The sequence below is a fragment of the Schistocerca serialis genome, chromosome 6, assembly GCF_023864345.2.
Source record: "Schistocerca serialis cubense isolate TAMUIC-IGC-003099 chromosome 6, iqSchSeri2.2, whole genome shotgun sequence".
NCBI classification, from domain to species: domain Eukaryota; kingdom Metazoa; phylum Arthropoda; class Insecta; order Orthoptera; family Acrididae; genus Schistocerca; species Schistocerca serialis.
The window spans coordinates 60,981,828-61,003,797 of NC_064643.1; the positions used below are offsets into that span (position 1 = coordinate 60,981,828).

Below are 21,970 nucleotides of genomic sequence, written 5' to 3' on the forward strand. Positions count from 1 at the left end.
TGACATAAGGACAGAATTCTGCATGGTGTGAGGAGCATGTTTGTGAACTTGTGTTGCTGTCTTAGCCACCAAATAAACCTGATCTGAATCCAGATGGAACACATCCGCGCCCACAAAACATGGAAATTGCACGACCTGTGAATAGACATTAGTGCCAAACACCTGCGGAAACCTACCATTACTTTTTGAATCCATCCCTTGTTGCTGTACTGCATCCCGAAGGTGCTATTGAGCAGATGATCATGATGTTTCGGTTCATCAGTGTGTCCATACATGTGCTTCAAACTGAATTAAACCATAACGACTGTTTCCCGGAATGTAAATATCTTACGGTGAAAAAGGTAGGAAATTAAGTAATGGAATCTGGATACTTTCAAACAATCAAGGACTGTCGAGAGTTTCAAACAGAGGACTAGACAGTGACTAATTGAAACTGGGGAAAGGAATAAAATAGAAAATGACATGGTGATGGCAGCAGAGGAAAAATCTAGGCAGTCCTTGGATAATATGGGAGATATTAAAATTTATTGATGAAAGAAGAAAATATAAAAATGTGCAGATTGGGAAAATGGGAGTGACTAGAAAAGTAATGCAGAGCTGGAGAACCATTCGGGACTACAGGACATGTAGCTGCTGCTTACTGGGAAATTAAAGTAGTCTTTGGAGAAGCAGATGTGTGAACATAAAGAGCTCAAATCAAAGATCGGTATCAAGCAAAAAACACGAGGCTAAAAGGTAGATAGGATATATAGAAGGGATAAGCGAAGCAAAGAAACTGATGGAAGGAAGAGTGGAAGTGGATAATGGGATACAATGATAATTTGCCAAAGCACTGAAGACTTAAATTGAAACAAGGTACCTGCAGGAGATCATGTTCCTTTAAAATTATTAGGATCCTTTGGAAAACAAATCACGACAGCATTATTCCACCTTGTATTCTGAATGTAAGAGATAGGTGAAATACAATCAGCCTTCAAGAAGAATGTCATAATTTCAATCCCAAAGAAGACAGGTGCTGACAGGTTTGATTTTTACAAAACAGTCAATTCAACAAGTCATGGTTAAGAAACATTAACACATGTTACATAGGAGAAGTGGATTTGTGGAAAGGTCAGTTTAGGTTCCCGAGGAACATGAAGCAGTACTGCAGTTTCCCACCACTGGCAGCATCTACTGGGAACAGAGGCCACTATGTCTTCTGTGGCCTTCCCATCACATCTCAGTCACTATTCTGGCCCTGTCTTCTCCTCTCTTCCACTTCTTTTAGCCACTCGGCCTTTGCCCTCTGGCTCTCCATCTTCTTAGGGATCCTTGTCTCCTACAGTCTTTTCTAATGTTTAAAATGGTAAAATCTTCTTTCCTCAATCATTGTTTCCATAACCCTATTATTTCTCATCACTTCCATTTTTGTTACACACATTTGACTTCTCAAAAACGTCCTCTCACCCAACCTTTTCTCTCTTTCCTTTCATGACACAGGTGTCTGCAGTGTACAGTAGAATTGGTATATAAAACATTCAGTAGATCACCTCTTTACTTTTCTGATAAACTCTTTAGTTCCATATCATTTTTCTCATACTTCTCGTAAAGATATTAGCTTCCATTGTCTGTTCACCTTTCTCTTTGTCATTTATTTTCTTGTATTATAGCCCCCAAGATACTTGTAACTTTCCACTATTATTTGCTCCCCACCAGTGCCATGTTTACGACATTTTTTGTTGTTGTCCAACTCATATTTCTTTGCATTAAATTTGTAGCCTCTTACTTGTTATTCAGGCTGTTCATTAAGTGTACCATAAAGGAAAATATCGAAAAATTTGGAAAGAGAATTTAAGTTTATGGAGAATAAGTAAACTTCTAGGTTTGCTGATGACTCAATAAGTTGGAAAGAGCAGTTGGAACGGAATGGATAGTGTCATGAAAAACATGTTCTAGGACGAACATAAGTAAAAAATGGGTCACGAGATGAGACACTGACCGGAGATAAGTTTTTATCTTAGTTCAGAAAATGAACCTAGTTCACTAATTTTCTGTGTGTTATAACACTCAACTTGGATCAGCTGTACGAAGTTCAGTGTTTGTCTAAATTAGCATGAAATATGTTTGGCAACACCACTAAATCAGCTTTTGACAACAAGATGATTGTGCTGTTTAAATATTATGTATTAATTGTAAAGTGTACATACGCTTTACTATTGAAAGTTTCATGTCGTAAAGATGGAGGAAAATAAGTGGAAGAAATTCTTTAACAAGAACTTTCTACACTCAATAAAATCTAAATATGGGCGCTAAACAAGAGTCGAGAATGAAATAGCTTTTGAAATGTGGTGCTGTAGAAGATTGTGTTTGTGAGTACACCAGGTAATTAATGAAGAAGTAATGAATTGAATTGGTGAGAAAGCTGTTTCTTGGCACCATTTGACCAAAAGAAGAGATACGTTGATAGAACACATTTTGTGGCATTAAGGAATAGTTACTTTGTTATAGTGTTCATACATTATCATGTTGTGTAGGTCCAGTCCAGTAGGAGAATCTTCAGGGATGTGGAGTACATTGAGGTATACTTTAATAAAAGACAGTCAAGTCATATCTGTATACTGTATTAACAACAAACTGTCACAATACTGCTTGTTGCTATTCATGCATATGCCAGGCAGATTGAGTCAGGTAATTAGAAACCTGCTGCTTATAAACCTGCTCTCTCCTTTGTTTTGGTAAATTGCTGCCATGGCAGTAAAAATTGTAGAGGGAAACCAAGGCTTGAATATAGCAAATGGGTTGAAACAAATATAAGGAGCTGTATATGAAATGGCTTGCACAAGATAAGCTATTACGAAGAGCTGCGTCAAACAAGTCTTCAAACAACAGAAACAACACGTGTTAAACTTAGCAAAGTAGCATTTTCCTACTAGAAGATTGCATGTGTGCTTATGTTCTATTCAGATTGCAATCCTGAATTAAGTTTGATATTGCTTAACAAGTTCAAGCTGTGCCAACACAGTCAAAGACCTGATTTAACTTCTGCAGTGGTTAATTCAGATATGTGCCAACTGCTTGTTCTTCTCACAATGTGTCAACCTAAGGACCAGATTTCAGATAGGGGGAGGGGGAACAACCTCGTGTGTTTTCTGAAATGTTATTAGATTCTACCTCATGTCATCTAATCACCTCAACCATCTGCTCCATCAAATTCCAATAACATCAGATATGTTGTGTGTCAGCTTTTGTTTATCCAGGAGTTGACAGATATGCACAGTACTGCCAGTAAAAATCAGTTGTGGTTCTTTAGTGATATGCAGCACTATCCTGTTTACATTCCAATATTGCCTGTGTATATTCTTTTCTTGATTTACCTGTCAGTAAAACAGTTTTAGCAGCAATGGATGCCTGTTCCTTGACTGCTACCGTGCCATCTGTGGGTGAAAAGATTCTGGTTCACTTCCATGAAAAATGCATTGTGCCACCAAGAACATTATTTATTCATTGATCACTCAGTATACCTTCACTCCCCAATCCACCACATAGTCAACACAACACCAAAAGTGACCTTCAAACTACGTGTCAAGAACCACAGTAACACATACACGTGAAATGGGCACTACCAAGCAGTCACTACTGGAAGGGCACAGTGTCCATGTACATACCATCTGTGGCCCACCATCTCAGTCATTTTAATGAAGAATATCTACCTATATTTTCGCAGATTGATATTACTACAATGTGGAGGGAAGCAGCTGTAAAGGAACTGGATTCTCATTCAAAAGGAGCATGGTTCAATCTCTCATCTGGACATGCTTGATTTGTTTTTTCTTCTTCTTCTTCTTCTTCTTCTTCTTCTCCTCTCTCTCTCTCTTTTTTTTTTTTTTTAAATGTGGTTTGCTTTCAGTTTTCCTCCATATTCTCATCCAGTTTTTGCTTGTGCTCTCTCTCTCTCTCTTATAAATCTACCATTTATATGTAGTCATCCAAAACAGTTGTAAAGCAGCACTTCATTTTAGCCATAAAAGGGAAAACCTTAATTGTGATAAGAAATTTAAATGAAAGATATTAGTTCACGAGGCACCATAAAAAGCATTTTGAATAAGTGCGAGAATGCTCAGTTTTCCTTTTCCGCAAAGCTTCCACATAATTAGTATTTCACATCACTGACACAGTTTATTTTAGCAGTAGTTATGCTGTACTTTTGCTGCTGTTTCTTGTATGGGTCAGATTTCGTGACAGCATAATTAGAGACTCGTCAGTTTCTTAGTAATGCTTCAACTGTTTGTTGCCTATTGGTACTTCTAAATACAATCTCTTTTGATCCTTGTTTATTCGAATTGCACACCCACTTCCCACATCATGGGTTGATGGTACATATTTACGTTGAATTGGAAGCATTTTGCTGCCTTCTAGAACTTTGTAATTGTTCAGAAAGCATGTTTGTATATTTTTATGAAAGCTGAACATGTGCTTTGAAGAGACCATATTTGTTGTGTTTACTAGCATAGAAATGATGATTACTTCCTGTTTTCCTCTTGCGCTCCTCTTTTGTTAAATCTGTAATTTTTATTTGCGAAATAAACAGAAATTTTTGTGAAATAAACAGAAAACTGCCTGGTGTGTGTGCACATTTTATGTACTGCTACACAAAAATAGTTTGTTCCTTTCTTTGATGTTTTCATTGTATTTTACTGGCTTTGTCAATCTAGTTGCACCAATGTATGGCTCTTTTTACTGTTGGCGTGATTCTCATTGTTGTAAATGTTGATTCACAGAAAAGTGCCACTTTTTGTGTCTTGATCTACATCTACAAATATACTCTGCTAGCCACCAAGCTGTGTGTTGTGGAGGGCACTATTCGTGCCAAATTCATATTTCCCTCTCCTCTGTTCCACTCGCGGATCACGCGAGGGAAAAACAACTGCCTGAATGCCTCAGTACGAGCCATTTCCCTTATCTTTGAATGGTGAACATTGTGCGATTTGAAAGTTGGTGGTAATAATACATGCTCTACATCCTCGGCGAAGATCAGATTTTGGAATTTAGCCACCTGCCCCTTCCGTTTAATGCATCGTCTATCTGCAACTGTACTGTGCCCCACTTCAGACTTTCTATGAGATTTGCAATGCTCTCGTGATGGCTAAATGTACGAGCCACGAATCTTGCTGCTCTTCTTTGGACCTTCTCAATCTCTTGAATCAGACCTAACTGCTAAGGGTCCCATACATACTAACAATAATCTAAGATTGGATGAACTAAAGTATTGTAAGCAGTTTCCTTTGTTGAAGGACTGCATCGCTTCAGGATTCTATCAATAAACCACAATCCAGAGTTAGTCTTACCTGTTACTTGTGTAATCAGGTCGTTCCATTTGAGAAATTTCGATAGTCTGACACTCAGATACTTGATGTATGTTACCGCTTCCAAAGACTGGTCATTTATTTTGTACTCATGCATTAATGGGGATTCATAACCAGATGACAAAATTGTTGCAGCTCTTCTCAAAGATCAGTCAGATGACAAAAGCAGAAAGGTGTGGTAGACCAAAATTAACAGGAAGTGGGAGAGAACTGAATCAGTCATTTTCCTCAAAGGGAGAATTTCATTGAAACAATGCAACACAATGAAACCAGTATAGTGTGGTTGCAAAGTGGTGTATTGCAGACCAGAAAGGCTTCATGTTTACATTTGACAATTATTGAAAAGTAAATAAATCTCCAGAGAGGGAATTTGAGAATTACACATTAGAAGACAGGGTATATATATATATATATAACAAACAAGAGACTGGACTTAGTCAACATTTTTACTCACTTTGCCCTATGTCAAGGCTAGAAGTAGAGAAGATTTTATCTTCTGGCATAATGGTGATAAATGGGAAAAGCTTCACCTTTTAAGGGAATCAAGAGATGACTTTGATTATAGGATGTCATCATCTAACGCAGGGATATTTTTGTGGAAAGATGTCAAAACTGTCTGTCTGATTTCCAGTTACCATGAAAGAGCTATGTTTGTATGCAGAAAGCAGAAACATGGCAGTAAAACTAACATTCAGTGCTGCAATATAAAGGACTAGAATTATAATACGGGAGATGTGAACCATGCTGGCAGACTTGCATCTGCTTATGGGCCAAGAAGAAGATTCAAAAAGACAGCTGTACGGAAAGATTCCTCTTCTGGAGTTGAGGAGAAATATTGCTGAAGGTCTGGTGGGCAGGATATCTGAAAAACATGTCAGTCCCAGAGCTTCAAAATCCAATTTTACAGAAAGCAAGAAATTATGCCTCAAAGGATGTAAGATTATGAAATCAATGTGATCATTTGGTCACTTTTGCATAAACTACAAAAAAAGTTCAATCTAGGACAAACTCAAAAATGATTATTTCGTGGAGTATTTCCCAGGTGCAAAGAAAAAAATAAGACTACCGAATTCCATTTACAGGATAACTACTCAGATTCGAAGAAACATTCCCTGAGAATTCCAGGTATGTGAGCAAGAGAGTGTCATAAGAAGTTCCTGATAAATTAATTGTGGTTGAGGCGGCTGAGATATACTAGCTATAAACAGTAATTTGACTGCAGTTTCTAAATATCCATAATTTTTTACAGAATAATATTCATATAATTAACTCACTATTAAATACTATGTATTTTAAAATTTATAATTTATTAAACTCAATATAATTAAATTCCAATGCTAGGTTAAAAACATGGAATTCCATGATATTTCTTTGATTTTTTCCAGGTAAAATATATATACAGGGTGGTCCATTGATCGTGACTGGGCCAAATATCTCACGAAATAAGTGTCAAACGAAAAAACTACAAAGAATGGAACTTGTCTAGCTTGAAGGGGGAAACCAGATGGTGCTATGGTTGGCCCGCTAGATGGCGCTGCCATAGGTCAAACGGATATCAACTGCATTTTTTTTAAAAATAGGAACCCCCATTTTTTATTACATATTTGTGTAGTACGTAAAGAAATATAAGTGTTTTAGTTGGACCACTTTTTTCGCTTTGTGATAGATGGCGCTGTACGAGGTGCATTCAAGTTCTAAGGCCTTCGATTTTTTTTCTAATTAACTACTCACCCGAAATCGATGAAACTGGCGTTACTTCTCGACGTAATCGTCCTGCAGACATACACATTTTTCACAGCGCTGATGCCATGATTCCATGGCAGCGGCGATGGCTTCTTTAGGAGTCTGTTTTGACCACTGGAAAATCGCTGAGGCAATAGCAGCACGGCTGGTGTCTTTCATTGTTGGAAAAAGCCAAAAGTCACTAGGACCCAGGTCAGGTGAGTAGGGAGCATGAGGAATCACTTCAAAGTTGTTATTACAAAGAAACTGTTGCGTAACGTTAGCTCGATGTGCGGGTGCGTTGTCTTGGTGAAACAGCACACGCGCAGCCCTTCCCGGACGTTTTTGTTGCAGTGCAGGAAGGAATTTGTTCTTCAAAACATTTTCGTAGGATGCACCTGTTACCGTAGTGCCCTTTGGAACGCAATGGGTAAGGATTACACCCTCGCTGTCCCAGAACACGGACACCATCATTTTTTCAGCACTGGCGGTTACCCGAAATTTTTTTGGTGGTGGTGAATCTGTGTGCTTCCATTGAGCTGACTGGCACTTTGTTTCTGGATTGAAAAATGGCATCCACGTCTCATCCATTGTCACAACCGATGAAAAGAAAGTCCCATTCATGCTGTCGTTGCGCGTCAACATTGCTTGGCAACATGCCACACGGGCAGCCATGTGGTCGTCCGTCAGCATTCGTGGCACCCCCCTGGATGACACTTTTCGCATCTTCAGGTCGTCATGCAGGACTGTGTGCACAGAACCCACAGAAATGCCAACTCTGAAGGCGATCTGTTCAACAGTCATTCGGCGATCCCCCAAAACAATTCTCTCCACTTTCTCGATCATGTCGTCAGACCAGCTTGTGCGAGCGCGAAGTTGTTTCGGTTTGTTGTCACACGATGTTCTGCCTTCATTAAACTGTCGCACCCACGAACGCACTTTCGACACATCCATAACTCAATCACCACATGTCTCCTTCAACTGTCGATGAATTTCAATTGGTTTCACACCACACAAACTCAGAAAAACGAATGATTGCACACTGTTCAAGTAAGGAAAACGTCGCCATTTTAAGTATTTAAAACAGTTCTCATTCTCGCCGCTGGCGGTAAAATTCCATCTGCCGTACGGTGCTGCCATATCTGGGACGTATTGACAACGAATGCAGCCTCATTTTAAAACAATGTGCATGTTTCTATCTCTTTTCAGTCCGGAGAAAAAAAATCGGAGGCCCTAGAACTTGAATGCACCTCGTAATAGTCACACACATATGGCTCACAATTTTAAACGAACAGTTGGTAACAGGTAGGTTTTTTAAATTAAAATACGGAACGGAGGTACATTTGAACATTTGATTTCGGTTGTTCAATGTGATACATGTACTTTTGTGAACTTATCATTTCTGAGAATGCATGTTTACAGTGTGAGTACCTGTAAATACCTCATTAATGCAATAAATGCTCAAAATGACGTCCGTCAACCTCAGTGCATTTGGCAATACGTGTAACGACTTTCCTCTCAACAGCGAGTAGTTCGCCTTCCTTAATGTTCGCACATGCGTTGACAGTACGCTGATGCATGTTGTCAGGCGTTGTCGGTGGATCACAATAGCAAATATCCTTCAACTTTCCCCAGAGTAAGAAATCTGGGGACGTCAGATCTGGTGAACGTGCGAACCGTGGTATGGCGCTTCGACGACCAATCCACCTGTCATGAAATAAGCTATTCAATACTGCTTCAACCGCACGCGAGCTATGTGCCGGACATCAAAATGGTTCAAATGGCTCTGAGCACTATGGGACTTAACTTCTGAGGTCATCAGTCTCCTAGAACTTAGAACTACTTAAACCTAACTAACCTAAGGACATCACACACATCCATGCCCGAGGCAGGATTTGAACCTGCGACCGTAGTGGTCGCACGGTTCCAGACTGTAGCACCTAGAACCGTTCAGTCACCCCGGCCAGCTGCCAGACATCCATCATGTTAAACATTGCACCATTTAGATTGCCGTTGATAAAATGGGGGCCAATTATCCTTCCTCCCATAATGCCGCACCATACATTAACCCGCCATGATCGCTGGTGTTCCACTTGTCGCAGCCATCTTGGATTTTCCATTGCCCAATAGTGCATATTATGCCGGTTTACGTTACCGCTGTTGGTGAATGAATGATGCTTCGTCGCTAAATAGAACGCGTGCAAAAAATCTGTCATCGTCCTGTAATTTCTCTTTTGCCCAGTGGCAGAACTGTACGCGATGTTAGTCGTCGCCATGCAATTCCTGGTGCATAGAAATATGGTATTGGTGCAATCTCAACACCGACATTTTTGAGATTCCCGATTCTCGCGCAATTTGTCTGCTACTGATGTGCAGATTAGCTGCGACAGCAGCTAAAACACCTACTTGGGCATCATCATTTGTTGCAGGTCATGGTTGACGTTTCACATGTGACTGAATGCTTCTGTTTCCTTAGATAACGTAACTATCCAGCAAACGCTCTGGACACTTGGGTGATGTCGTCCAGGATATCGAGCAACATACATAGCACACGCCCGTTGGGCATTTTGATCACAATAGCCATACATCAACATGATTTCGACCTTTTCCGCAATTGGTAAACTGTCCATTTTAACACAGGTACTGTATCACAAAGCAAATACCGTCTGCACTGGTGGAATGTTACGTGATACCACGTACTTATACGTTTGTGACTATTACAGCGACGTCTATCACAAAGCGAAAAAAGTGGTCCAACAAAAACCTTAATATTTCTTTACCTACTACACAAATATGTAATAAAAAATGGGGATTCCTATAAAAAAAAAAATAAAAAAAAAATAAAAACACTCAATTGATATCCATTTGACCTATGGCGGCGCCATCTAGCGGGCCAACAACAGCGCCATCTGAATTTCCCCTTTAAGCTAGACTAGTTTCATTCTTTGTAGTTTAGTTTTTTCGTTTGACACTTATTTTGTGAGATATTTGGTCTGGTCACTATCAATGGACCACCCTGTGTGTGTGTGTGTGTGTGTGTGTGTGTGTGTGTCTAGATGCTGTAACTTACCAGACGAAAGCGTTGATTTGTTGATAGAGACAATAAACACACAAGCGCGCACACACACACACAAATTTCAAGCTTTCGCAACCCAAGGTTGCTTCATCAGGAAAGAGGGGAGGAGAGGGAAAGACGAAAGGATGTGGGTTTTAAGGGAGAGAGTAAGGAGTCATTCCAATCCCGGGAGCGTAAAGACTTACTTCAGGGGGAAAAACGGACAGGTATACACCATCCTCTTCTGTGCGGATCCACAAACAATGCCCAAACTCTTACGGGAAACGGCTGTAAAGCCGCGAGTAATGCGTATAATGTGCAGGGGAACTATGAATATAGTGCGGGACAATAAGTTGCAAATGTGGGTCTCACAGGAGGCGTGCCAGAGATAAGTCCCTGCAGTCACACTATCCTCTGCGTCCTTGGAAGCTCAGATGGATAGAGCATCTACCCTGTAAGCAGGAGATCCCGGGTTCGAGTCCCGGTCGGGGCACACATTTTCAACTGTCCTCGTTGACTTATATCAACGCCTGTATGCAGCAAGGGGTATTCATTTCATTGTAAAATGTAGTTCCCTGAGAATTCCAGATTTTCCAGAGAAATCAGAGCCCTGATTTAGTAACTGTGTAATTACCTTCCAAAAATTTGCTTGTTTGTAGCCTTAGTGCATTCAAACACAATTTTATTTGTTACTATGGAAAAGTACTGTTGGCTGGAAAGCCACTGGAGGGCCAGACAGTACTCAAACATACAACTTTTGCAAAATGGTGAGAAATTAAAATTAGAACCCCAAAAAAGTTCAGTGTTGTTATGTTATGAATCACAGTAGTTAATATTAATAAAACCGGGAAATTCAATAGGAAGAAAAGGTTAGAGATTTTAACATTTGGTCACTGTGTTCTGAGGAACAAAAATTTATTATTCTTTTTGGTATTATTATTATTATTATTATTATTATTATCATCATCATCATCATCGTTAATTCCCCATAAAGGAGAGCGTTAAAACACAATCAATATTCACAATGACAAAATGGTACATAAATTGGTACATTTCAAATTCATGGCACTTTTTTCTGTCTCTTTCTTTTCTCTTCCCAAAAACCTCTCATAAATTCACTGTGTTTCTTCTTCCTCTCTTCTGTCCACTTCTTTCCTGATTCTTCTCTTTTGGTGTTTCTTCGAATTTCTGTTTGTTGATTTTTTCTCTGTATTTTCCTCTGTTTGATATTTCTTCTGTGGAGATGTTTAGATTTCTGAGGTCTTCCATGGTTTCCTTTACCCAGTTAGTTTTCACCTTATTCGTCACCACTATGTTAAAAATCTTCTTCGTCAGCCTATTTTCATTCATCCTATGAATGTGCCCATAGAATTTTGCCCTTCTTTTTCTGATATTGTCTGTAATTGTCTCTGCCTGTTTGTACAATTCCTTTGTTGGTCTCTTTATTCAGATCCCCTGTCTCTGAACTGGCCCATAGATCTTTTTCAGAATTTTCCTCTCTTGCTTTTCCATTTCCTTGATTTTAGTTCTTCCTCTGATTACTGTTGTTTCTGAGGCATACAAGGCCTCAGGTAAGACTACTGTTTTGTAATGTCTTAATTTGGCACTGACGGAAATATTTCTTTTATTGTAATGGTTCCATGTAAGCCTGTATGCTTTTTGTAGTTTTGTAACCCTTTCTTCATTGGCTGTTGAATTCAGTCCTGTTTTCTGTATGATCTCTCCCAGGTATTTGAAACTTTCTACTTGTGTTATCTTTCCGTACTTTGTTATCAATGGGCTTCTGTCTGTAGATTTTGTGTCCACGTACTGGGTTTTTTCATATGATATTTGTAGTCTTGTTCTGGCTGCGATTTCATGCAATATCTCTAGGGCTTCTCTGGCTTCTTTTTTGTCATTTGTAATGATGGCTATATTATCGGCAAAGGCCAGACATTTTATGTTGACGGTTCTATTTTTCTCTCTACCCATCTTTACCCCATTGACTCCTTTGTCCCACGTCCTGATTATTTTCTCTAAAACAGCGTTAAATAAAATGGGTGACAGGCCATCTCCCTGTCTCACTCCTGGCTTGATTTCGAAAGATTCTGAGATATCGCCCATGAACTTCACTTTTGACTTTGTATTTGTTAATGTTTCCTGAATTAGTTTTCTGGTCTTATTGTCTACCTTCATTTCTTCTAGTGTATTAAAAAAGTGTTTCTCTGTCTATGGAATCATAAGCCTTCTTGAAATCAACAAATGTTACTGTGGTGTTTCTGGACTTTCTCGTTGTTAATAATGTTCTCAGACACCAGATCTGCTTTCTGCATGATCTTCCCTTCCTGAACCTCCTTGGTATTCTCCAATCTGTGGATCTATCTGAGGTTCTAGGCGTTTTAACAGAGCTTTTGATAGAATTTTGTATGCCACCGGCAGTAACGAAATTCCTCTATAGTTATTAGGGTCTGTTTTGTCTCCTTTCTTGTGGAGGGGGTGTATTAGGGCTGACTTCCATTCTTCTGGTATCTTTTCTGTTTCCCAGATGTTTTTGATTATACTATGAATTTTGGGTGTAATGTTTTAATGGTCTAATTTCCAGATTTCTGCAATCAGTCCATCTTCACCTGGTGCTCTGTTATTTTTCAATGATTTTATTATTTTCACGATTTCTTCATATGTTGGGGGTTCGGAGTCCCAGTTGGGTTCTGGTTTTGTAAACTGTAATCTCTGTTTTGGTTTATCACAGTTAAGTAACGTGTCAAAGTATCTGGCTAATATTTCACACTTTTTCTTCGGATTTGCCTCCAGTGTTCCATCTTGTCTTTTGAAGCATAAGCTTGGTGGCTGATATCCTGTCATATTTTCTCGGAATACTCTGTAAAAATTTCGTGTGTTGTTTCTGGTGAAGTCTTTTTCTATCTCCTTCAACCTGCTGTTTTCGTAACCTCTTTTTTCTCTTCGGATTATTTTTGAAGTGTTTTTCTGTATCCTGTTGAAGTCCTCCCATTTTTCTTGTGTTTTATGGCTGTTAAATTTTTTCCAGGCTTGTATTCTGTCTTCTATGGCCCTGTCGCATGTCATGTTCCACCATCAGTGTTTCCTTTTTCTCGGTGGCTGCCCCAATTTTATCAGTTCTTTTATTTTTTCTGACAGTTCTGTCCAGTTGTTGCTATTGATTTTCGTAATTTCTTCTATTATTACTTTCTTGTTTATTTGTAGGTACTCTGGATCTGTTCTGAAAGGTCTGTTGGTTCTCTTGATTTGTCTATTGGGTATAAATTTTACTTTAATTTGGAGAAGGTGATGATCAGATTTGAAAACTCCTTTCCTTGTTCTTTTTGGTATTATGACTGTCTATATTTATTTGGTGGTAGGATTCTTCCATCTATCTTTGCATGTTTGTGCTTTATTTTTCTCCATTCACCATCAGTTTTATCTCCTTCTGTACTCAGTCTGTGAACTTAATAGTGCATGTTGAAAGTACCTCCCTTGATAATTTTGATCAGCTTTTGCTCTTCTCTTCAACAGGTCATCATGTAAACTCAGAGTTAACACCTAACTGTCACATCTTGTTTTTGAAGGCATTTCCTCTGCTTGGTATCATGCTAAACGCTAAAATAACATTGATTGACATTATGGGCAAGAACATAGCTGTTTATTCTTACGTGACAAAGTAGGGCCAATGCTACAGTTGGTGTTGTCAGGTAATTCATTTAAGACTAATAGTTCCCTGGAGAATGTCAAATATGCGTGTATCATTCTTACCAGAATATACTGCCACTACTGTTAATGTCATATTTGTGACTCCACTCTACATGGCTCTGGCTGCTTGTAGTATCATCCAGAGTAGCTTTTTATCATTCAGATTACGTTCCATTTTTCTAAGGTTCCCTACTTCTGTAAGACTTCTTAATTGCCACTTCACAATCCAGCCTCATCATTGACATAAATTATTTCACCAACAGTGCAAGCTTGATTTCTATCTTTTAATTTTGCTAATCTTTCCTATTCATGTTCCTGACAATATAAATGTGACTCACCAGTTTGACTGTAATCACAAGCTTTAAAATCGCTGACAATTGCAGGGTGCTGGAGGATTATCATTTGCAACTGATGTGTGCACACCCACACTCAGAATGATCTTGTGCCTTGTCTGTTTGTCCCTCTCCCATTAACAGCACTCTGTGTCTTATCCTAACTTTTGAGGTACTTTATCATTCTTTTTCATATTATTAGAGTGTTTATGTGACAAAAATGTCTGCACCATTTCCATACTATTCCTATGATGGTTTTGATGTCGACAATGTTCAGAGACAGTGTTCAGACTGCCATGTGATGAATATCATTTTAGGTCAGCAACATCTCTATGGATATCTTTTTGTATGGGAAATGGTGCGAGTGAGTGGTGCACATTAGTTTGCCTCACGAATTTACCAGAATTTTGGAGGTCTTATTAAGCATTTAGGCTGTTCAACATATTATGAGTATTGTGTGGCGAGTGCCTAGTGAAGTATTAGCATTTGATTCTGAAAATATGTAAGCTGGAACTGTCATTATTTCATACTGGATTCAATGTTATGAAAAGGATAGATTACTACTCACCATAGAGCAGAGATGTTGAATCACAGACAGGAACAAATACTACTAAACAGGTAAGCTTTTGGCTGGAAGGCCTTCTTGTGAAATAAGATAATGCACACACACACATGCGTGTGACCACTGTCTGGCTGCCAGGATCAGAAAACAAAACATCTATTTTGTGACAGTCAGTATAATTCATCCGTACTGCTGCTTTAGGGACTCAAAGCATTTAAATACTGTGTGCCATATTAAAATTGTTATTTCTTAGGTAATAGAGATGTAAAAAAAATGCACTGTACGTGTGAAAACCTGGTCTGGTGTAAGACAGGGCCTGATGGCCCTAATCAGATCAGGTTAAATACATGAATGAAATATCAGGTGCATAACTCATCTATAGAGACTTCAGAAGAGATGGATGCCCATTTAGCTGAAGTTGCAGCCATCATTTCTGAAACACCACATTGTTCGGAGCATATCAGACAATCACTACCACACACTTGGCATTTGTGAATTAATGTGAATGGATGACCTTTGACATTTTCAACAACATCTCTAAAGTAATGTTCATCACACAGGAGTTTGAACACTATCTCGGAACATCACTAGCCTCAAAACTTTCATGGAATCTAGCGGGGAAATAGAGCTCCTGTGACACTTGTGCATGAAAAATGGATTTCTTTTTACCATCTCTAAACAGTAAAATTTTTATACATAGTTTATTTTTATTTATTTTTTACGCCTTGTATATGTAGTATGGGTGAGATATTTTAGTTTTAAATACTTCCAGTAAATGACTGGACCTGTAGCAAGATACATTAGCTACTGAAGTGTCAGACAAAAACTAAGCTAAAGCAATGGCACGCTTAGCAATTGCAGATATTACAACACATTCCTTAAGTAAACTATTTATGTTTTGATGGACATGGACCTCAGAGTTGTTGTTCTAATTATGTTTGGTGTAAGATTTTTAACTTTAATTAAAAAATGGCTGACTTCTCTGATTTCCAGAAAAAGTGTTGCTCCAAATGATTTTGAGGAAACTGAATTCATTTTCCATCAAAGTGATGATAGTGACAACGATTTCCCCTTACACTCTAAGAAAGAGGAGCATTATGTTGAAAAAGAACTTCAACAAGGGGACACGTTACAATCACTGTCCCTGGATTTTAATTGCTCAGTGAGTATTTGAAGTGGTTTTTTTTCCGAATTATAATTGGCAATTTATTTTGTAATCTGTGTTGCCTGTTGCAGATTGCTGAGCTGAAAAGAATCAATAAAATTCATAAGGAAAATGAAATATATGCATTGAGAATAGTGAAGATTCCAATTAAACCTGGTTCTTTCATAATAGAGAAACTCCAGGCAGAAAATATCAAACATAATGTAAAAGATGACTCACTGACACTGACAGCAGAGATCCATAGCACACATGCTGAAGCTGATCTCTCTCGCAGGTTAACGGCCAACAGCATTCCTCCATCTTTACCGCCAGATGAAGAAAAGTTAAAAATATTTGACAGCAAGCAGCTGGTTAGCAATGCTCTGAGCCATTTAAATAACCAGTCTACAAACTGTATACTGAAAGGTGATATACAACTAAGTGACGACAGAAGGGACATAAATGAATTAACTGAAATACCAGTATCAGCGCAAGATACAAGCTCATTGTGGCGATGCAATGGAGATGATTGTGGATTATCATGGAAACCACTACTACTTTTCATTTTGTCACTTGGCTTGGCAGGGCCTCTCCTGTATATTATTTACATTGCAGAGAAAAGAAATCCTACATAAAAATTCACAGTATTTTTGATCAACCAGTGGCATCATTATTTAATTGCTGTTAAATCTGTGTGAGAGGGTGCTGTAAAACAAGTGGAAGCCAGTTATATAAAATTACTAAGACAGAATTTTGTGTTTCTTAATGTCTCACTTCCAACTTATTTCATCACCACAATCTAAACATCGAAAGGAAATTATCTACTGTAATCATGAAATATTACTTTTATGTTAAAGCTTAAGTTATAAGTACTGCAATAAACTGTTAAACCCCAGAGCTCACATCATTTGCCAATAGATCATGAAAGATTTCCTTCTCCTTCAGGACAGCAGTAGTTAGCATATTGATTTTCAATATATACAGGATGCAGCATTTAAATCTGGACAAATTTAAATTTGAATTTCTCGCCATATCGTAGTTCCACTGGAGGTTGCGATTGGTATTCTTCAAAGCTGTAGGCATCTTGTAAACAGTCAGAACCTCAAAAGGCCAACATGTTATGCGCAAGTGCGGAGTACAAATGAAGAGCCACGATTATTGAAAGTCTTCATGCTGAGTGTTCGCCCACTGAAATAATTTGAGTCTTTAGGTACTATAAAGGCTCCTTTGAAAAAACTAAAAATTTTTTTTTTGTTTACCACTTCTACTATTAGGCTAATTACTGTTTAGCTCTACAGGACCTTTATACTGAAATGTTTACCACACCACCTCGTATTGTCTTTCTATGTGTGTGAGGGACTGTATGTTCACTTTTGTGGGTAAATACATACAGCTTACACAGGGCGATGTGTGAAACTGATAGCAATTACACGCTTCCGCTGTTGTAGAAATCTGCTCCAGATGCTGCAGATACCGTGTTGAGCTGAAAGTACGGAGAAATATTTTTCGGGGCTCTGTTGCATAGCAATCGGATTGCTTTCAGTTCTGAGAAATGTCCAGGCACTATTGTGGATTTTGAATGATCCATGAAGTGACTTCTTTTCCGAAGAAAACATCGAACTATTTCACTAGAACTGAACGCTCCCGTTGGAACTGTTCTCAAGCTGGTATTTATTATTAAATCACAATAGAAGTATACGCTGGGTGTATAATAACACGTACCTTCTTGAAATGAACAATATTTTATTGTTCTATTAACTGATTTCCTTCCATACACACATATATTTTACAATGTGAATCAAAAACTCGCAATGGTGCCGATTTTTACACCACAAGAATGGCTCTCTCTAGTAAAATTTACTCTTAAGAAGAACAAAAGCTCTATCTGCTAAGAATAATTAGGTGAGCACTGACCACCACCACAGAGTAATAAACAATATCTTTGTCTATCTCTCTCTCGCACTGTCACAGCAAGTTACGCTGCATGATACATCATAGTACCCGAGATAAACTTTTTATGATATTGTGGCCAAGTATAATGCCCTGGAGAAATCTGGAGAAGGGTCCGCAAATCTGGTGAGGAAACCTCATTTGAGCAAACACGTGTCACGAACTGCGGCAGTCATTGAAAAGGCTCGGGCACTGATTTTGGAGGACCTGGGGCAATCGCTGAGGAAATTGGCATCGGTATTGAATGTCAGTAAGCGAACAATGCATCAGATGGTAGAAGAGGAACTCACATGAGCCATTTAGTTCAAAAGTGGCTCAGAGATAACGTTGACATGTTCTGGTTAGAGGAGTTCTGGCTCCCGAATAGCCTGGATTTGAGCCCCCTCGACTACTATGTTTGGTGCATAGTCGAAAGAGTTACCAATAAGATGAGGCGCCCCAATGTCACATCACTACGCACCACTGTCGTTGCAGCATTTGCAAATACGGACAGCGCTGTTTCAAAGAGTGCATACGAGTGCTTCATGACGAGATTGGACGTGGTCATTGTGGCTGAAGGGCGTTACACCCACTAATGTTACTCTTGAAAGATATCACTACTTATATGTAGAAGGCTTCTCATTTTTGCTCGTATTTTGTTTTATTAAATTTGCTTTTAAAAAAAGTTTCATTTGTCCAGATTTAATCACTGCACCCTTTATCCTTTGTCACCAGCAAGTGCAGCACAATTTTTACTCATTGTATGCTGTTGTGATTTAAGCAACATGCTTTTCCAAAAGCATTAAGAAGTTGTCGATCTCTCAGGTGTGCACTGTCATATCACATGTGCTGCACTTACTGAATAGCTGCAATGAATTTGTGTCATGTTCTGGAAAGACATGTCGAGATTTCAGATTATTTAATTACACTTAAAATTAATTTATGTTTCTGTTATATAGACTAACATTATTATACAGCCCGTAACAGAGTTATTGCAGACTTCTCTTAAAAAGTAGTTTCGGTAAATCAGCTGACACTGTCCACCCAAAGAATTCAGAGGCCGATTTTATTCTTTTATACAGTGGCACGTTGAACTGACAACTGTAAACAATAGATATGCATTTGACCAGTGTTAAGTAGTGTTCGTGCAGCCGTAGTGTGTCAACTTTGTTCTCATAAACTGCAGTGGAGCAAAATTCTCTAAATCAAGTGTTCGAGACATTCTAAAGAATGTTTTGAAGAAGAGAAAAATGTGTGTAAAGGTAAATGACAAACTGTTGACACCTGCTGGGATTTAATTGAAATGAAAACAGTTCTTTTCTGGAGAAAGCATAATGGCCAACAAGACAGTGTTCTGTGAATACGAACCTATCACAAAACTAAAAGTGCAGAAATTCACATGAAGGGTCAGTACTAAAAGGACATAACTGATATTCAAACCAATGTGACACAGGAGTTGAATAACATCCCAAAAGACTTTTTCGGCAGTCTCACATAGTTATATAAATGTGAATTTTATGCATAGTGGAAGCTGTTGAACTACGTGACTGTTCCTTTATAGAGTGTAGAAAAATTTCTGCCACCAGTCAGAATAAAAGGTTATTTATTTGTCACACAACCAAGTTTCGGGATTGTGCCCATCCTCAGGTGTTTATACATTGATGTACATGTTTATATTGTTGGCAATCTGTATAAATACAAAAAAAAAAAAAAAAAAATATTTGTTGGTGACTAAACAGATAAAAGTGGGACAACTGTAAGTGGCGAGGCAGCATTTGTCAAAAATACAGCTATACTTACATAAAGATGAAGCATCATTATTATAGTTACACTGTGGTGACAGTTTTTCCACTTAGTACCACACTTGTTATCATATTTATGTCCATATTTCAGTTTTATAATGCAACAAGTCTGCAACTAAGTGGAAAAACTATCACCACAACGTAACTATAATAACGATGCTTCATCTTTATACAAGTACAGCTATATTTTCGACAAATGCTGCCTCACCACTTGCAATTGTCCCACTTGTATCTAAACATGCACTTGTAAAAAAACAAAGATGCTGTGACTTACCTAATGAGAAAGTGCTGGTAGATAGACACAATAAAAAAAACACACACACACACACACACACACACACACACACACACACACACACACATGTCAAGTTTTCGCAACCCAAGATTGCTTCATCAGGAAAGATGGAGGAGAGGGAAAGACGAAAGGATGTGGGTTTTAAGGGAGAGGGTAAGGAGTCATTCCAATCCCAGGAGCGGAAAGACTTACCTTAGGGGGAAAAAAAAGGACAAAAGGGACAGGTATACACAAGCCCACACACACACACACACACACACACACACACACACATACATATCCTTTCGTCTTTCCCTCTTTCCTGTTGAAGCAACCTTGGGTTGCGAAAGCTTGAAATTTGTGTGTGTGTGTGTGTGTGTGTGTGTGTGTGTGTGTGTGTTTGTTTTATTGTGTCTGTCTACCAGTGCTTTCTCGTTGGGTAAGTCACAGCATATTTGTTTTTTATATATATTTTTCCCACATGGAATGTTTACCTCTATTATATTAAACATGTGCATGAATGTATAAACACCTGAGGATGGGCACAAGCCCGAAACTGGTTGTGTGACAAATAAATAACCGTTTATTGTGACTGGTAGCGAAAATTTTTGTACACCTTATGTGAATGTTTTGTGTGTTATACTCATGAAGGAGACCCTAATTCATTAATGCACTGTTGAAACTCTTTGGACTGTCAGGGCAACTTAGTGTTACATATTGGGGAAAGGAAGTGATTAGTGAGTTGTCCAATAAGTTGTAGGGATAGAGAAATGATAAGATATGCCTCGAGAATTTCTCATAAAGCATGCTTCAGAAGATGCTCAGAATTTTAATAACACTGTGGCAGCCCTCTAAGAATCAATTGACTTTAGATTAGCATAGAACATGTACTCTTTAATTCTGAGTTGTATAAATAATCTGATTATTTGGCTGCAAACTTGGGTCACCTCTGATGGGAAGAATTTCATGTATCAAGACATGTTCACTTACAGTCATCAGTTCACAACCTCTTGACACTGCAAAAGAACTGATTTTGTATTGCTTCCCAATGCTGCTAATGCTTACAAGCATTTCCATGACCAATGAGCCAGTCTCTCATTTATTAATCAATCTAGATGTGAACACGTGTTTATACAAAGAACAGTGTCTCCATGAACACTTTATCCTACAGTTTTGTTTTCTTATTTAGTCATCTGACGGACATTACTCAAAACAGCAACTGATCAACCAACATTAAAAACAGTAGAAAGAACAGTAAATTCACTGCCGATAAGTTACTGCAGATGTTTCGTGGCTGTGTAGCATCTGAAGATACACAAACACTTGAAATATTTGATAAGACAATGGAATTAGTTAATCAGGTGAGACAGTATGAATCCCAACATCTCATTTACAAAACAAGATTCACGAATCCTGCTAGCAATACAATGGACTTCTTTAGGCTTCTAATTACATCTACAATCCACAAACCACCTTGAGGTACATGGCAGAGGGTTCGTCCCATTGTACCAGTTACTAAGGTTTCTTCTTGTTCCTTTCATGTATGGGAATAAACTTATCCTCATGATCCCTATGTGAGTGATTTGTAGGGGGGTTGTACTATATCACTAGAGTAATCATTTAAAGCTGGTTCTTGAAACTCCATTAACAAACTTTTCTCGGGAAAGTTTATGCTGGTCTTCAGGAGTCTACCAGTTCAGTTCCTTCAGTATCCCCGTGACACACTCCCACAGATTAAACAAACCTGTAACCATTTGTGCTGCCCTCATCTCTATATGTTCAATATCCCCTGTTAGTCCTATCTGGTACAGGTCCCACACACTTCAGCAATATTCTAGAACTGGTCACATGAGTGTTTTGTAAGTAATCTCTTTTGCAGACTGATTGCACTTCGCCGGCCGGTGTGGCCGAGCGATTCTAGGTGCTTCAGTGTGGAACCGCGCGCCCGCTACGGTCGCAGGTTCGTATCCTGCCTCGGGCATGGATGTATGTGATGTCCTTAGGTTAGTTAGGTTTAAGTAGTTCTAAGTTCTAGGGGACTGATGACCTCAGATGTTAAGTCCCACAGTTCTCAGAGCCATTTGAACCATTTTTGATTGCACTTCCCCAGTATTCTACCAATAA

General features: G+C 38.6%; 1 protein-coding gene across 1 annotated transcript in view; it reads left to right on the forward strand.

Annotated features, from left to right (window-relative positions):
• The window catches only part of LOC126483963 (lysM and putative peptidoglycan-binding domain-containing protein 3), a gene marked incomplete at its 5' end in the record, with an annotated part of 79,252 nt that extends 62,660 nt beyond the window's left edge, over positions 1-16,592 (forward strand). The window contains 2 exons of the mRNA XM_050107261.1: positions 15,691-15,859; positions 15,934-16,592. Coding sequence (XP_049963218.1) covers positions 15,691-15,859; positions 15,934-16,476 — 712 coding nt within the window. The remainder of the gene's footprint in view (positions 1-15,690; positions 15,860-15,933) is intronic.
• Positions 16,593-21,970: the final 5,378 nt, after the last annotated feature.